Source organism: Pan paniscus, chromosome 23 (assembly GCF_029289425.2).
Source record: "Pan paniscus chromosome 23, NHGRI_mPanPan1-v2.0_pri, whole genome shotgun sequence".
NCBI classification, from domain to species: domain Eukaryota; kingdom Metazoa; phylum Chordata; class Mammalia; order Primates; family Hominidae; genus Pan; species Pan paniscus.
The window spans coordinates 41,765,049-41,784,005 of record NC_085927.1 but is presented as its reverse complement, the minus strand read 5'-3'; the positions used below and the strand labels follow the sequence as shown (position 1 = coordinate 41,784,005).

The 18,957-nt window shown below is 44.0% G+C and overlaps 1 protein-coding gene across 18 annotated transcripts in view; it reads right to left on the bottom strand.

The window, feature by feature from the left end:
* Positions 1 to 18,957, bottom strand: part of DEPDC5 (DEP domain containing 5, GATOR1 subcomplex subunit) — a 156,102-nt gene that overhangs the window by 75,305 nt on the left and 61,840 nt on the right. For 11 of the 18 annotated variants that reach the window (XM_063603421.1, XM_034948731.3, XM_034948730.3 and 8 more), the window contains exons 21-25: positions 18,696 to 18,916; positions 14,850 to 15,053; positions 12,418 to 12,553; positions 11,292 to 11,389; positions 162 to 227 (exon numbers count right to left, since the gene is read on the bottom strand). In XM_063603421.1, the coding sequence (XP_063459491.1) occupies positions 162 to 227; positions 11,292 to 11,389; positions 12,418 to 12,553; positions 14,850 to 15,053; positions 18,696 to 18,916 (725 nt within the window). The remainder of the gene's footprint in view (positions 1 to 161; positions 228 to 11,291; positions 11,390 to 12,417; positions 12,554 to 14,849; positions 15,054 to 18,695; positions 18,917 to 18,957) is intronic. The other 7 variants (XM_063603422.1, XM_034948732.3, XM_034948726.3 and 4 more) reach the window with 1 other exon arrangement.

Sequence of the window (18,957 nt, the reverse complement as noted above, 5' to 3'; positions counted from 1 at the left end):
AGTCCAGAGAGTCCTCCCTCACCACATCGCCTTCCCATACCCCAGAGATATGTGTACCTCAGGACCACTCACTTCCCACAGGGCTTCCTCTTGTTTCCTCATGCTCTGACCACCCCACACTCCCTGTCTACCCCTTTCCCCAGTCAGCTGCCCCCTCTTACTTGGGTCTGGAGAGGTAGAAACACTGTCCTCTAGAGAATCCTTATTCTGGGTCCTAGGATTCATACCTATGGAAAGATAAAAACAGCTTGTCTTAAGAAGGCTCACTCTGCAAAAGAGTTCTGACCAGTTATGGTTGAAAAAGGCAAATTGGAGCTAAAATTACAAATGTAAACCAAGTGCAAATTCTGTGCTGAGTATTTCAAACAGTACAAAAGAATCGATCAAAGAAAAATGATCAATCTAAAATTGGGAATGAGCCAGAACTTTACTCTGAGGTTACTGGTATCATTCTTTGCTAAAAGAGATCACACAAACACGAGCAACCTGCCACTTATTTTAAGAAAACGGACACATTTCAAAGTCATTTCAACTAATTAGAGCAATCTTTAGTGAATATAAATGACCTATTTTTGACAGTGAGCTTTGATCGTGCCACTGCACTCCAACCTGGGCGATGACAGAGTGAGAGAGACCTTATCTCTAAAAAATATATAAAATAAAACAAAATGACCTATTTAAATTTAATCCACTCATCAGCCATCCTTATCTTCTGGGATTTTCTTCCCCAAATCATGGCTTTCTACAATATGACATAGGACATCGAAACTCACTACTTTAACATAAAAACAATGATTTTACCTATAACTGGGCTGAAAGGAAAAACCGGAAGATTCTTTGAAATGCAATTTATTGACTGTCGAGTAATACAATTAATTTTAAAGCACATCTATCAGTACTTAAATGTCCCTTTCAAAACATATATTTACCAGAAAATTCTGATGCCATAAAAAGAATTGAGGTTGAGCATGGTGGCTCACAAGGCCAGGAGTTGAAGGCTGTGGCAAGCTATAATCACTCCACTGCTCCCCAGCCTGGGTGATAGAGTGAGACACCATCTCTATGTAAATACACATAAAAATATTTTTTTAAAAAGCACTGGAAAGATGCTCACTAAACATTCAACAGTGGCTAACTCTGAGAAGAAAGCTGGAGGAAGGGATAGGAGGTAAAAGAGAATTTGTACTTTTTACTCTAAATACTTCTGGGTCATTTGAATATTTTATAACAAGAACAAGTATTTATAAATTTCTTGTGAAAGCTTTGAAAAAACAATCTACAACATGACAGAAAGCACTTGCAAATCATGCACCTGGCAAAGGACTTGCATCCAGAAGATATAGGGAACTCTCAAATTCAAAAGCAAGAGAACGAACAACCCAATGAGAAAAGGACAAACAACATATGCAAAAGGAACATAAGTATATTAAAAGATGCTTAACATCAGTAGTCATTAAGGAAATAGCAAATTAAAAGCACAGTGATTAGCCAGGCATGGTGGCATGCACCTGTGTTCACAGCCACTCAGGAGGCTAAGGCAGGAGGACTGCTTGTGCCCGGAAGTCCAAGGTTGCAGTGAGCTATGACTGTGCCACTGCACTCCTGCCTGGGTTTCTCAAAGAGCAAGACCCCGTCTCAAAAGAAAAAAAAAAAAAAGTGCAGTAAGATACCACTACATGCTTATTTGATTTGAATGATGAAATAATGAAAATGACTGGATATACCAAGTGTTGACAAGGATATGGAACAACAGGAAGCCTTACACATTGTTGATAACAATGCAAAATGGCACACCACTTTGGAAAACAGATTTACCATTTGACCCAGCAATCTACTCACAGAAATTTATACAAGAAAAATGAAAACTTAAGTTCATACGAAAACTTTGTTCATATAAAATCATGTAAACATTTATAGAAGTCTTATTCATAGTTGCCAAAACCTGGGAACAGCCCAATTATCTTTCAACTGGGGGAAGGATAAACAAATTGTAGTTCATCCATACAATGGAATACTACTCAGCAATAAAAAGGAGGCAACTATTGACACGTGGCAACGTGGATGAATCTCTCAAATGCAATATGGTGAGTGAAATAAGCCAGACTCAAAAAATTACATACTGTATGATTCCATGTATGTTACATGCTGGGAAAGGTAAAACCAGAGGGACAGAGAACAGATGAGTGGTTGCCAGAGAACACATGGACGGACTGAGGACAAAGCAACAGCACAAGGGAATTTTGGGTGGTGATGGAAATTTTCTTATCTTGATGTGTTTGTTTGTGGGTATACAACTCTATGCATTTGTCAAAACTCACAGAACTGTACACTAAATATAGCACATTTTACTGGACATAAATTTTTAAATAACTGATTTTTTTATTTAAAAAGATGGGCTCACGCCTGTAATCCCAACCATTTGGGAGGCCGAGGCGGGGGGGATCACTGAAGGTCAGAAGTTCGAGACCAGCCTGGCCAACATGGTGAAACCTCGTCTCTACTAAAAATACAAAAATTAGCCGGGCATGGTGGTGGGCTCCTATAATCCCAGCTACTCGGGAGGCTGAGGCAGAAGAAGCACTTGAACCCGGGAGGCTGAGGTTGCAGTGAGCTGAGATCACACCACTGCACTCCAGCCTGGGCCACAGAGCAAGACTCTGTCTGAAAAAAATAAATGAATAAAAATTAAAATAAACATGACATCACCTGGCCAAAACAATTTTAGGACTTTTCTTTTGGAACTGCTTGGAGCAGATTTTTAAAAATTACTATTCGTTATACTAGAAGATACATGTATCAAGTCAGACAAATACAGTATTTCATTTAATTCAAACCCACACCAGTAGATATGAGGTAGGTATGATCCTTTTCCACAGATAAAGAAACTGAGGCTCAGAGAAGTTAAGCAACTTACTGAAGATCTCACAGTAAGTAGGAGGAACCTGAATTTAGATTCTTTCTGCTCAACTTTACAGATGCTCTATTTCTTGACTATCCATCTGGGGCACCAATTTTTAGCTGTTGAAATGTTATCTGTTCTTTGTCAATAGCCAAAAGCCACTTGGAGCTAAATTTTCTGGAAAAAAAAAAAAAAAAAAAACTTGGCTGACAACTTTCATTTTCATGCAAATATAAAGCATGATTATAAAGAAGCAACGAGGTGGATTTTCTTATTTAGCTTAAGAACTGGTATGAAGGCAAACTGGCATTTGCAAAACACTCTGAGCAATAACAGAATTGTTACCATATCACCTCCCAGGTTTGGCTGCCAAGTTTGCTCATTTGATCACCTGTTTTTGTTTTTAAAGAAAACCTGTTCTAGACTTGGTCTGCAAGACAACTCAAATTCTTACACTAATAAAGAGTTCAAAAAAGAAAAAAAAAAAAGAAAAGAAATAGTTCAACTTAACAGAGCAGCTTTGAATCCTAGGCCAAAAGTAGATCTGTGCCATCTCTAGTGGACACACCTACCTACACACACACACACACGCACACACACATACACGCATACCCCGAAAAAGCAAATATTTTAAGGACTTCCAGGAAGCTACTCACACACAGTTTCCTTGTAATTCAAGCCCAACACACTGCCTTTCCCACTGGCTCTCTGAGGTCTTATTTTCAGTCATAAAGACTTGCTGTTGGCATATGAAGAGTCCCACCAGCCTGCAATGATGGAGGTGAAACCTCATGGTCAGCCAGCTCTGCTCCAACCCAACATTTGGGAATCAAGTCTCACACTCAAAGTTCAAAGCCAGACATAGACTTCGGAAGCCAATGCTGGTAAGAGTCATCTCAGCTCTGTCTCTTTTGACATCTGTTCAGAATTGTGAATGTGTTCTCTGGCTGAAAACCTCAAGGTCAAAAAGGTTACTCAGTGTGGAGCCTCTAGGGCTAGTTCCAAGCCCATATCTAGAAGCCTGTGCCTGGGGCAAGTGGTTTCTCTTCTCTGGGCTACAGAGGCGGCACTTACCCATAAAAAAACTGACCTGGCCTGGAGAAATGACGGAGGTCCTTCCATCCAGTCTCAGTATGCTATGAGTTACTTTTACTTTGGCTCTCAGGCCAAATATACTGCATGCACCTAATATTCAACACAAATATCAAGTTGCAGATTCTAAGCCTCAACACTAAAGAGAAAGAAAACATGGCATCCACTTATTTTCTTTTTCAAAATGATCTAACTCCAATAAAGGAAGACATTTACTAGCAAGTCTTCTAAAATGGTGCCCAGTTAAAGATACAGAGGGATAAAAACTATCTGCCCAGTCACACCAACTGCCCTGTCTCTGCTGGGCAGCAGGGTGAAAAACAAGTGAAGACTGCAGCTACCAGGTCCCCACCAACAACACTCCAAATGAAATTCTGTGGGGCTGGGAGGGAAATCCACAGAGATGATACTCCTGTGAATCATGATTCACATATGAATCATGTCCAAATGCAGGAGAAAGACTGAGTCACGCTTGAGTGCCTGCAGATGGTGCAAAGAGGTGAAGGTAGGGTCACAGATAAGGTTTCTCTGTTTGGATTTTTCTCTGATTTTTTTTTTCTCCTGGGATGGAGTTTCACTCTTGTCACCCTGGCTGGAGTGCAATGGCATGATCTTGGCTCACTGCAACCTCCACCTCCCGGGTTCGAGTGATTCTCCTGCCTCAGCCTCCCAAGTCGCTGGGATTACAGGCGCCCGCCACCACGCCCAGCTAATATTTGTGTTTTTAGTAGAGGCGGGGTTTCAACATGTTGGTCAGGCTGGTCTCGAACTCCTGACTTCAAGTGATCCACCCGCCTTGGCCTCCCAAAGTGCTGGGATTACAGGCGTCAGACACCGCGCCAGTCTTCTCTGATTTTTTAATGAATGAAATGTTAACCAGTTGTGAATTCAGACCCCACCTTGTCCCAAAACAAGGACTCTATGTGGTAATCTAGCCCATAATGTACCCAACCTACTTTTGATCCGGACAACCGCTCTGTGGGACAGGCAGTCAGGAAGGGGAGGATCTTTATGCCCATTACACAGATGAAGAACCTGAGCCTCAGCTTGAAAGTCCAGTGAGGGGCAGGGGGAATTCTGATCCTGGTTGTTTTCATCACAGCACACTCCCTCATCTAGCACATCCTCATTTAGCAGAGACCACATGTTCAAACCACACTGAAACCATTCACAGTTCAATCCCCTACAAGAGGGCTTTCCTTTCATCGTCATTACCCCACATGGGAATTACTTGAAAGAGAATCCCAAGTGCATGAGGAAGCAGAGCTCCTTGAGGTCGGGAGAGTCAGTGTCTTAGTAGTTTTTGTTTCTTCTCAGGCCTTAGCACAGTGCCTAGAGTTCAATACACTTTTCTCGAATGGGTAAGAGTTTAGTGAGTTTGAAGAAGGCAAAACATATTCCATGAAAATTGAGGATGGCTTGAAACGAAAGTCACTTAAAAACCAAGCAAGGAGAAAAAGACTACCCAAGTCTTTGAAAAAAAGGAATCTAGTTAATTGTCTAAGAAGGTTATAAGAAAGAAAAGCATTAGAGAAAAATTAAATCATGCTTCAGTAGAGAGAAAGCTAACTTCAGAAGATTTTTAGCATTCATTCAACTATCTATTATGTGCCAGGAACTGGTTTTTTTTTTTTTTTTTTTTGGGACGGAGTTTTGCTCTTGTTGCCTAGGCTGGAGTGCAATGGCGTGATCTTGGCTCACTGCAACCTCCGCCTCCCGGGTTCAAAGCGATTCTCCTGCCTCAGCCTCCCAAGTAGCTGGGATTACAGGCATGCGCCACCACGCCTGGCTAATTTTGTATTTTTAGTAGAGATGGCAGTTTCTCCATGTTGGTCAGGCTGGTCTCGAACTCCCGACCTCAAGTGATCCGCCCGCCTCGGCCTCCCAAAGTGCTGGGACTACAGGCGTGAGCCACTGCGCCCAGCCACCAGGAACTGTTTTAAGCTCTGGGAATACAGTCATGAGCAAAACAAAAATCCTGACAGTCATGGAACTTACAATAAAAAAAGTACAAAATTTAAAAATCTAGCATGCCAGGTGGCACAATGGAGAAATATTAGGTAGAGAGGATAGGTGGGGAGTGCTGAAGTAAAATATGGCAATTCAGGCAAGACCTGAAGGAAGCGAGAGAGCGAGCTGTGGGTAGGGTGGCCATATCATTTATCATCCAATACAGGACACCTCTGAGACTGGAAGGGGACACTATTAATAGTCATATGGGTCCACAAATTCAAACCAGGCCTGTCTTGGGCAAATGCAGACATCTGGATCTTAGCCATGATGCTCTCTGGAGTAAAGGCACAGCAGAGGGGCGAACAAGAGGAAGGACCTGCAATTCAGAGTGAGCCTGATATATCTGGGGAACCTCCAGAGTGAAATGAGGGGAGAAAGCAGGAGACGAGGACTGAGCATAACAAGCAGCCACATGACATGAGGGGTCTATCTGCCACCATAATGCCTTGGCTTTTACTCCAAGTGAGCTGGGAAGCCCTTGGAAAATTTTGTGCAGAGAAGTTCATAATCCAAATTCTATTTTATAAAGGTCACTCTGATTTGTTGTGTTGAAAATAAACGATACGGAAGGGCAAGGGAGGAGGCCAAGACCAGGTAACTCGCTACTGCATCCAGGCAAAAGATGATGGCACCTTAGGCCAGGCTAAGACTGATGGAAGTAAGACTATGGATATATCCTGAAGATGTGACATTAATTGGTTTTGCATATGGTTATAACAAATTAATGTCCGATATATGGTTATAAAAATTTGAATAATTTTATCTAATTTCTTTCAGTGGCTCATTAACATAATTGATCAGGTAGCTTAAGGTCAAAGATGGGAGTTCAGTTCCCATGTGGCTATAGATCACCTCTTGATGGCCACTAACCCCTTTGAAAACACATGCTATAGGTTACATAAAGGGACTGGGAAAAGGAAAAGATGACCCCACTTAACAATATCACCCTGACTAGAAAAACAACCCCAGGATCCCACACCATCTATGAGAAGCCAAGCATTCAGAGCATACGTATATAATTAAGCCAGGTGTGGTGGTATGTGCCTGTAGTCCCAACTATTTGGGATGCTGAGGTGAAAGGATCACATCATCCCAAAAGGTTGAGGCTGCAGTGAGATCAAGCCACTGTACTCTATCCTGGACAACAGAGCAAGATCCTGTCTCTTAAAAAAAAAAAAAAAAAGGACTATGTATAATTAAATACTTGCATACCAATTAAATAATAATATTGTGTGTTATTCAAATTCTTCTCACATACGGCAACTTGGTCTTAGAAATATAAATTCATTTGTCCATAAATGTGTTAAACATTGAGTGGAGAAAATGAATAAAGATAAGCTCTTTCAGTCTAGTGAGGAGACAGACATGGAAACAAGCAGTGAGATCACGACATGCCAAGTTGTACAATTGGGTTATGCATACGGAGCTGTGCGGAAACATGCCTAACACACCCCGGGAGGGCATGGGAAGGAGGGGGAACCACTGGGGCAGGCTTCAAAGAAGAGGTATTGTTGGAGCTGAATAATAAAGACTGAGTTCATGCCTGCCAGTCAGAATCAGGGGTTAAAGACAGGGAAGAAGCATATTCTATAGAGAGGAACCTATCTATGCAAAGGAACACGAGGACACAGTTCTTTTGAGGAGCACAAGAAATGCCTGGAATACAAAATATGTTATTGTAATGACAACAACAGCTCCTATTTGTTGAGTGCTCACCATGGATGTCCAGCACTGTCCTAAGAATTTATGTGGATTATCACATTTAATAGTCAATCTCCAGCCAGGTGTGGTGGCTCATGCCTGTAATCCCAGCACTTTGGGAGGCTGAGACGGGCAGATCACAGGAGGCCAGTAGTTTGAGACCAGACTGCCCAACATGGCAAGACTCCATCTCTACTAAAAATACAAAAATTAGCTGGGGGTGGTAGTACACACCTGTAATCCCAGCTACTTGGGAGGCTGAGGCAGGGGAATTGCTTGAACCCGGGAGGCAGAGGTTGCAGAGAGCTGAGATCGCACCACTGCACTCCAGCCTGGGAGACAGAGTGAGTCTCTTTCTCAAAAAAGAAAAAAAAAAAATTCAATCTCCTCATGATAAAGACACTGAGATACCCAGAAATTAGTGTAGTAACTGGCCTGAGGGCTTCACTGCTCATGAGGTGGAGTCAGGCCTCATGTCCTAAGATCCTGGAGCCTGCGCTCTTTCCACCTGCAGTACCATGTGGAAGAGGAGGCAGGTGAAGATACAACCACAGGCAGGAGCTGGGTGATCATCAGCACTATAGCCATGAAGAGCCATGGAAGGGTTATATGTGGGAAGGAGTGGCTGATCAGATCTGCATCTGGAAACATCAGTGACAGTATGGACTGAATCAGAAGGGATGAGAACAGAGCAGGAAGATCATTTTGAAGGCTACTGCAATAATCCTGGCCACAAATGACAGGAGTCTGAACAATGCAGTGAGAATGGAGGTGAGGAGCCAATCAGAAGAAGGAGTGGAAGAGGAAGCATGGGCTGAGGAACAGGGAGACATGAGTTTGGCTGTCAATGCATTAAAGATGAGGTACTTGGGGGCCATCTGAGCAGAGAGGTCCATCAGGTGGACACACCTACAGCTCAGAAGCCTAAGAGAAGGCTGAGCCAGAGCTTCAGGTTGCAGCAAATGCTTTTCCAATTTGAGTCTGCCAGGGAACCCTTAGCTCAGAGGACTCCACAATGGTGTCATGTTAAAATCTTCCACAACCATCCCCAAATAAAGATTCTTTGAAACTTCTTTTCCCTAAAATGATTTTAAAATTCTAAAACAAATTTTATGGGAAATCAACTGGTCCACCTGAGCTATCCCAGGCCCCAAACAACTTCCAAGACTACCTGGGTACATTCTGGTGCTGCTACCATCAGAACCTGTAATTCCCCCTGCTTCAGTTAACCAGTGAAACTAGTTCAAGTATAGTCAAATGAGTCCCAGAGTAGCCCTCCTCGGCGCAACTCTACCCCAAACAGCCTGGGAGGCTCAAACTCTGGGTTCCTAAAAATGGCTCCTTGGCATAGCAAAGCAATAGCCCCTCTAAAGGTACTTTCTTTTCTTCCTTTTTTTTGAGACGGAGTCTTGCTCTGTCTCCCAGGCTGGAGTGCAGTGGCACGATCTCGGCTCACTGCAAGCTCCACCTCCCAGGTTCACACCATTCTCCTGCCTCAGCCTCCCAAGTAGCTGGGACTACAGGTGCCTGCCACCACGCCCGGTTATTTTATTTTATTTTTTGTATTTTTTTGGTAGAGACGGGTTTCACTGTGTTAGCCAGGATGGTCTCAATCTCCTGACCTCGTGATCCACCCGCCTTGGTCTCCCAACGTGCTGGGATTACAGGCGTGAGCCACAGCGCCCAGCTAGGTATTTACAAATAATCTGGCAGCCAGAGGTAACATTTTCAGCCCTCTGAGTACAGAGGGACACAGTGTCTTTCTATCCCTACATTTGTATTCAATGTGTTTTCTCATCTAAAATAAATGAATGCTGGTAAGTTAGGTTAACGAAAAAATAAGTGAATGAATTAATAAATGAAATAATAACCATTTAGGGATTCTCTTACTGCCAACCCAGATTCCTAGCCTTAGACATAGGCCTCTAGGAATATTGTTGGATGAACCTACCAATGAATAAAGGAAAATATCATCAACCAATTTGATATAACTTCATTTTCATGACACCTTTCTTTTTATTTTTCTTTTTGAGACAAAGTCTCGCTCTGTTGCCCAGGATGGAATGCAGTGGCGCAATCTCAGCTTACTGCAACCTCCGCCTCCCAGGCTCAAGCAATTCTCCTGCCTCAACCTCCCGAGTAGCTTGGATTACAGGCGTATACCACCACACCTGGCTAATTTTTGTATTTTTAGTAGAGATGGGGTTTCACCACGTTGGCCAGGCTGGTCTCGAACTTCTGACCTCAGGTGATCCACCCGGCCTCCCAAAGGGTGAGGATTACAGGCGTGAGCCACCGTGCCCAGCAATGACACCTTTCTTAAGCTAGGTTTTAGAAATTCAAGTTAGCTTATAGAACACTAAAGCACAACATAGTAGCCCAATTTTTTTAAAGTTTTAATGTTTTCCACACTCATTTTGTACAATATCTCTGTCCTCTGAGGTGCCACAAATGCTGCCCCTACTGATCCAAGCTCATGTTACTCTATCCCTTAAAGGTACTCTGAACAATGTCACGAAAAGAGGACAGCAGCCTGAGTCAGGATACCTGGCTATTGGTTTGAGAGGTTACTTTAATATTTCTACCTCTCTGGACGTTAAGTTGCCCATGTATAAAATATATTTAATAACTTAAATATATTTTGATCACCCACTGGGGTGATAAGACAATAGATATAAAAGTATTTCCAAAAAGCATAAAACCAAAGTATCATACCAAACCAAATTCATATTGCTTCCCCCACCCGCACTGAAACTTCACCTTCTAACTGTCTACCTAACCAAATTCTACCCTTCAAGTCTTTGGTGCGTGCTCACTTCTCTTTTTTTTTTTTTTTTTTTTTTTGAGATGGAGTCTTGCTGTGTAGCCCAGGCTGGAGTACAATGGCACAACCTCAGCTCACTGCAACCTCCGCCTCCCAGGTTCAAGAGATTCTCCTACTTCAGCCTTCCCAGTAGCTGGGACTACAGGTGTGCGCCACCATGCCTGGCTAATCTTTTTGTGTTTTTGGTAGAGATGGGGGTTTTACCATGTTGGCCAGGCTGGTCTCGAACTCCTGACCTCAAGTGATCCACCCACCTCAGGCTCCCAAAGTGCTAGGATTACAGACATGAGCCACTGTGCCCAGCCCTGGTGCATGCTCACTTCTCTAGGCAACTATGTAATCCTTCTCTTTTCTGGTCTTAAAACTGGACACATACTTCTCCCCTCTGGGTCTCTCCTGTTATGGAGGTGGGTTTGCTCCCCATTGCCCCTGACAACCAAAAGTCCCTCTAGAGCACAGACCACTCCAGCTCTGTCCATGGTGTTGCCCTCAACACTATGCTCCTAAGCAGCCCTCAATCACAACTCTGTGACAGAATGATGATAAATGTGGCTTGACCAACATGTTCTGAGCTAAAAATGTTAACGTTCAGCCCATTTTTAATTCCATGCATTATAGAGCACTGTTTCTAAATAGGTCACCCAAAAGTGTGGCTGAAATGATCTCAAAATAGACATGGCCCTGCTTTTCTGGCCCTTGTGTCATTTCCAGATGTGAGCCTGATCTAAACATCCCAACTCTATTACCTCTTGGATTGGTTACCTGCACCACTGTTGCTAAGCAGGCCAACAGAAAGCTCCTCTGTTCCACTGAAGTTCAAGAAGGACATGCCGTCACCAGGCTGGCGGGAATTGCTGTGCCTGCAGAGAACAGAGCCCAGCCACCTGGCTTAATGTAGATCATCACCTCTTTTTCCTGCTCACCTATATCCCGGGGGTGGGAGGTAGGTTCATAAAAATCAGGCCTGAATATTCAGCCAACTCAAGCTGGCAGCCACTGGAATCCTTATCTTAAGCCACCAGGCCACAGTGCTTAGTTTGTGTCAGTGCCCGCTCCTTCTGACCCTGGCACCCCTGCTGCTTTCCCACCACCAAGCTAGACCACCCGCCCTGTCTGCCCTATGCCTCCCTTTTACAAACAAGGATGGGTGTGAGGTGCTTGAATATATGGACCTGAGTTCATCTGGTTAAGAAGGTCACGCCCTCCCCATATCCCTTATCTATCCCCCAGGGTGTCAACGTGACTAAAGGAGGGGCCAAAGACTGCATTTTGCAAAGTGTTTTCTAAAGCAACAGGAATATTGAGTCCAGGTGTAACCCGGGCTCACGCCTGTCAAGGCTTAAATGACTTTCCTCCTACACTGACTCTCACTGGATGCTCGTAACACATTCAGAGCATTGGTTCAAAAAGAGTTGTTTCTATAAACATAAGCCTTCATTTCCATTGCCCTTAGCATTAACTTATTCTAAACTCAACAGTGGGATTTATTTCTGAACGACCAAAATGACAAAAGTCATAGAGAGGTTGCCCAAAACACACAGCATGAATCTCCTGTCTCAGCATTCCAAATCCAAAGAATTTCCTCTCTTGGATTCATCTTTGACTGAGGTTTAGAAAAACCCACGTTTGAGGTTTACAAAGTGTGTTCTGGATTCAAGATAAACCTAAAACAGGGCCTAGGTAACATCTCAGGCAAAAATGTCAGGCTGTTTGCTTTGCCCTTCACCAACTGAAGGGAATGCCACTGGCCAACAAAGGAAGGCCCTGACCTCATACTGTCTTTTCAAGTCTTCTAAACAACATTTTGTCAATAGTCTGTTCTGCACATTGTCCCGGGTGCTGGAGAGTGTTCTCAGGTTACCTTCCAGAGCCCTGTGCACATCCTCACCTTCCAGCAGCTTCATGATATGCTAACTCCAGCAGCTCTGCAGAGGAGTGAGTTGGATCCCTCTGCCCGCTGCCTTGTAGCTCCGCCATATTCTGTCGGGTCTGGTGGTGGATCTGGATGGCTTCTCCGGATGGTCCTACCCAGATAAAGAACCACTGAGCATCATTCCCACCTGATAGCTAGTGCTGTGCACTTAACTATACTCTCCCTTCTTTCCAGCTACTGGGATATAGATGTTGGTGAGATTGAAAGAAGAACACACCACAGAGGAACATTATACAAGGGACCCTCTGGCTCCCAAAGGACATCTGCTCTTCCAAGCAGGACCCATCCTACTAAGGAGCCTCACCTTTATCATCCTGTCTAATCTGTTAAGAATATTTTAGGATATTCTGCCTCAGGTGTGTCAATTGAGTAGCCACAGTAAAATATACAAGTATAGGAGGCATGGCCCCTTGCCAGGAGGGCTAACACAAACTCAGTAAGAGGGAAATACAAGTGAAACACCAAATGATTCTATTAATACCTAGGAGAGTAACAACTGTGACTCTAAGAAGCAGAAGATGTTTAAGTGCAAAAAAGGCAGAGTAGGAAACAAATTAGAATTAGTCAAGTCTACAAAATGAGGCTTCCTGGGAAAGGAGAACTTGTAGAGCTAAGTGTTCAACAAAGTTAACAGCGGTTGAAGGAAGAGGGCATCTGGGTAGATGAAATGATACCTGTGAAATCCCAAACCTGAAAGAGGCAAAACGTGTAGGAGACCACAAGATTAGCCAAGAAGGAAGAGAGCCTCTGAGGATAGGAATGAGGAAGACAGGGAACCCTGATGAAGGAGGGCCTTGGCTACTGAAAGGCCAGCTAAACAGGAGGAAGAAGCGAAGCAAACTGTTTGCAGAATATGGTTCCAATAAAGTGTACATGAAGAGTGGTAGGAGGAGAAGCACAGAAGCATGAAAAGATGAAGGTCACTGAAGAAACACCAAGAGTTCTAAGTGACCTGGAAGGGAACCAGTGGAGATAATAATGGAGGGGAAAGGACACAGAAAGAAACAAGTAGTGTGACTGATTATAGCAGAGATAAGGGGGCAGAACGGGGTTTAGGCATGACCCCCCAGTTATAGCCAAATGATTCAGATCTATTTCTCACTTATTTAACTTTTAAATATTAAAGGCAAGTACAAAAGAAAATAGGCATTTCCGGGTATTCAGCAGGATGGTTTCCATGAAAAAAATAAAATAAAAATTTGGCCAGGCACGGTGACTCACGCCTGTAATGCCAGCACACTGGGAAGCCTGGGTGGGTGGACTGCTTGAGATCAGGAGTTTGAGACCAGCCTGACCAACATGGTGAAACCCCGTCTCTACTAGAAATACAAAAATTAGCCAGGCGTGGTGGTGTATGCCTATAATCCCAGCTACTTGGGAGGCTGAGGCAGAAGAATTGCTTGAACCCGAAAGGCAGAGGTTGCAGTTATCTGAGATCACGCCACTGTACTCCAGCCTAGGTAACAGAGTGAGACACTGTCTCACACACACACACACACAATCCTGGAGTTTAATGCATTTGTTCCTTTCCAGCTCAATAAGAGCCCATTAAGCTAAAGTTTAATTTTAGCCACAGCTTGAGACAATCTTACTGTCATCTTCTTGAGAACAGAATATAGATAAAAAAGAATGGACTAGGAAAAAGTGAATTCAGGGGAAAATTTTTTTTTCAGTTGTCAGAGACACCTAACAGAAAACAAAACAACATAACTCCTTGTAACCAAGACAGGATATCAATATCCAAGAGAACTAAGAGAAGAAGGAATGAACAAGAATGAGGGACATCTGACTTAGGAAAGAAAGCAGGTGGCAATGCATAGTTCCTCTCAAATAGAAACAAAGGGCTGGATGCGGTGGCTCACATCTATAATCCCAGCACTCTGGGAGGTTAAGGCGGGCAGATTGCTTGTGTCCAGGAGTTCAAGACTAGCCTAGGCAACATGGCGAAACCCTGTCTCTACTAAAAATACAAAAAACTAGCCAGGCGTGGTGGCACGTACCTACAGTCCCAGCTACTTGGGAGGCTGAGGTGGGAGAATCACCTGAGCCCTGAAGGTTGAGGCTGCAGTGAGCTGAGACTGCACCACTGCACTCCAGCCTAGGCAACTAGAGTGAGACCCTGTCTCAAAAGAAAAAAAAAAAAAAAAAAGGCAGAAACAAACAAAAAAGCCCTCAGTTTTATACAGCTAATTAGTTACAAAGCCTATTCCCAAGTGCATCTTCAAGGATCTTTACAAGAACCCCTGGGATGGCCAAAGTGGGCATGGTTATCCCATCTTACAGGTGGAGCAACAGAGGCACCTGACCAAGGACACATGGGTGACCGACACTGAGGACCAGGGCTAGGAGCTCCTAGTCCAAGGCTCTCTCTTAAGTAACCAACTTACCCACAGGAAAAGTGTGCATCCAGCGCCTTCTGTTGGATGTAAGCTTCATGGGCATCCGAGAGGGAGCGAAGGGGTTAATCAGTGCTCTCTGGGGCGTGTATCCACCAGGTCGAACATGCAGCATGGATTCTGCACTGCCAACGTGAAACCTCCCTGGTGCACTGGAGTCTCGCTGCGGTGGCTCCATCATGTTCTCCAGGACATCTGCCAGTTATCATGGAGTTGAGTCACAAAGAAAAACCACAGAACCATAGTGAAACCAGAGCTAGGTAGAATGATAAACCAAGGTTGACAAGAATCTTGGGCATTATAAATGTCAGGGAGTGAGAGAAATGAGCAAAACTGTCAAACTATAAAGAAATGAAATATGTTTGCATTTGTTTGCTTTTAAATACTTGGGAGAAGGGAGTTTTGGTTCTAAATTACTGGCAAAATGAAGTCACAACCAAATCTGATGGGAAGGACACTGCCTGAAGATCCTGAACTTTGAGCTGGAAGCAATGACTGAATGATGGGACTTGAGTTGTCTCCCTTGGGAAAGGAACGAGTATATTCTCTAAGAGGGAGGAACAATAAAAATAGCTATGTGGTCACCAGAAGGGCAGATCTTGGCAGAGCTAGTCAATGTCTTCACTATAAACCCATTTGATTTTCCCACTGGATACAAGACTATAGTTCCCAGACCCTTTGCAATAAAGCCAAATGACTTAGTTCTGGCCAGGTAGAAATTATATGCTTCAAATCCAGGCCTGGACCACAATGATCTCCACGAATGATCTGCATTCTTTTTCCCTTTGTGGCAACCCAGGAGACCAATGTTGATAATCATGGCATCCCAGGATGGAAGGAACCTGAGTTCCTGAATGACTGAGTGGATCAGTAGCCCCTCCACTGACTTAGTGGGCTGGGACGTGAGTAAGCAATAAAATGTTATTACGCTAAAAAAATTACTGAGAAAAAAATAATGAAGAAATGGATGCCTCCAGCCTTGACCAGGCAAGGAGATGGTATGATATTTAGACACCACCTGTCTGGCGCAATGGTAGACAGGTCCCATTATGGAGACAGAGACAGCATGCCTGAGTGGATCAAAGAACTGAAATCCACAACCAACTCTTCTTGTGTGTATTCCATGTTCATTAAGCAACCACCCAGATGAAAAAGTGGGTCCAGCAGATGCAAACTCCAAGGAATTTGTCTTGGCCATCATTATCTACCCAATGCCTAGCACAGAACCTCATACACTGTAATACTGTATTGCATTCCTCAAGTTGCTTTGCAGGAAAGAAGAGAATGTTCAGATTTCTGTGAAAGTTTTACTGTTCATTCTAAATTAATGAATTGATGCTCTAACTTACAAAATAAAAAAGAACATAGTCTAGTTAGTTATTAAGGAAATTAAAGAGAAAAACCTAATAAAAAAAAAGATGAGTACAGGCCAGGTACAGTAGCTTATTCCTGTAATCCCAGCACTTTGGGAGACCAAGGTGGAAGGATCACTTGAGCCCAGGAGTTCAAGACCAGCCTGGGCAACAGATTGAGACCGTCCCTACAAAAACTTTAAAAACTAGCCGGGTGTGGTGGGGCACACCTGTAGTCCCAGCTATTTGGAAGGCTGAAGTGGGAGGATCACGTGAGCCCAGGAAGTTGAGGCTGTAGTGAGCCAATATTGTACCACTGCACTACAGCCTGGGCAACAGAGTGAGAACCTGTCTCAAAACAAACAAACAAAAGAAACCACCCATGAAACTGCTCAGGCCATCAAGGGTATGCATATATAAAAAGCCACCAAGTATATGAAAGATGTCACTTTGGCCAGGCAAGGTGGCTCACGCCCGTAATCCCAGCACTTTGGGAGGCTGAGGTGGGCAGATCACCTGAGGTCAGGAGTTCGAGACCAGCCTGACCAACATGGTGAAACCCCATTTCTACTAAAAATACAAAAATTAGCCAGGCATGGTGGCAGGCACCTGTAATCACAGCTACTCGGGTGGCTGAGGCAAGAGAATTGCTTGAACCCGGGAGGCAGAGGTTGCAGTGAGCCAAGATCGCGCCATTGCACTCCAGCCTGGGGGACAAGAGTGAAACTCCATCACAAAAAAAAAAAAAAAAAAAAAAGAAAGAAAGATGTCACTTTACAGAAACAATGTGTACCATTTCCACATTACAATGATGGAGATAGTAGGTGGTCCCAGGCCAAACAGCACGGCTGCACACGGGGTCAGTGGCCAAAAAAAGAGTACTGAATTATTGCTACATATGCTTAAAAATGCACAGTCATGCCTAACTTAAGGGTTCAGGTGCAGATTCTCTGGTCATTGAGCATGTCCAGGTGAACAAAGCACCCAAGATGTGCTGCCTGATGTAAAGAGCTCATGGTCAGATTAACCCACACATAAAGTCCCCCTGCCACACCAAGATGATCCTCATGGAAAAGGAATAAATTATTCCTAAACCAGAAGAGGACATTGCACAGAAGAAAAAGATATCCCAAGACCAGGCATGGTGGCTCACGCCTGTAATCCCAGCACTTTGGGAGGCCGAGGTGGGTGGATCATTGGAGGCCAGGAGTTCGAGACCAGCCTGGCCAACACGGCAAAACCCCATCTCTACTAAAAAAACAAAAATTAGCTGGTGTGGTGATGTGTGCCTGTAATCCCAGCTACTTGAGAGGCTAAGGCAAGAGAATCACTTGAACCCAGGAGGCAGAGGTTGCAGTGAGCTGAGGTCATGCCACTGTACCCTAGCCTGGGCAAGAGAGCAAGACTCTGTCTCAGAAAAAAAGAAAAGAAAGAAACTGAAGAAACAAAAACTGATAGTATGGGAATGTATTCAGTACAAAATCAATGCAAATAAAAGTTAAAAAAAAAACAGGTAAGTGAAAAAAAAGTTTGTTTGTTTTTTTTTTTTGAGGTGGAGTCTCCCTCTGTCACCCAGGCTGGAGTGCAGTGGTGGAATCTCGGCTCACTGCAACTACGCCTCCCAGGTTCAAGTGATTCTCCTGCCTCAGCCTCCTGAGTAGCTGGGATTACAGGCACCCGCCACCACGCCTATCTAATTTTTGTATTTTAAGTAGAGACGGCGTTTCACCATGTTGACCAGGCTGGTCTCAAACTTCTGGCCTCAAGTGATCCACACGCCTTGGCCTCACAAAGTGCTGGAATTACAGGTGTGAGCCACTGCGCCCGACCGATAAATGAGAAACTAAAATGCAACATTAAGACAGAGGTTGTTTTATATATGGCACAAATGGAAATCATAAGGAAATAAACCCTTTTGACCCTAGGCCTAAGAAAAGCTTTCCATTAACATATGGAAAGGCATACAGTTAAATGATGGATGAAGAAAGGCTAAACAAAAAATAGTATAACAGAGGCAGGGTGCGGTAACATTGGTTCATGCCTGTAATCTCAGCACTTTTGGAGGCCGATGGGTGGATCCCTTGAGCCCAGGAGTTCAAGACCAGCCTGGGAATGGTAAAACCCCACCTCTACAAAAAAAAATATGATAATCAGCTGGGTGTGGTAGCATGCTATAGTCCCAGTTACTTGGGAGGCAGAGGTGGGAGGATCGATTGAGTCCAGGAGTTCAAGGCCGCACTGAGGTGAGCTGTGATTGCACCACTGCACTTTAGCCTAGGTGCTCTGTCACCAAAAAAAAAAAAAAAAAAAAAAAAGTACAATATATACATAGCTAACAGCTAAAGTGATTTGTACCTAGTGCACTGGCAAAGAAATCATTAAGATGTGGGATTTACACCCCACCTCTGACCAATCCTCCCACCTCCAGTCACCCACTATATTAAGAAAGATGTCCCTGGCTCTGTCTGTGCTTCAGCACTCTTACCTCGAGTGCTGGTGTATCCCAAGGAGCTGCTGACTTCATACTGGTGCAGGTGGGGGTGTGGGATCATCAGGATGTTGGCACTCTTGCCTAGGGAGCTGTCGTCAGAAGCCTGGCTCCTCACTTCCTCAGTGGGCAGTGTGCGGCTTGGTAGGGAAGGGCTGGATGAAACATCACAGGAGCTGGCACTCTTTCGACTGTGACTCTCTCGCTCTCGCACAGATCTGCCAGGCAAGAGACAAAAAGTTACCATCAAGCGAGGGAT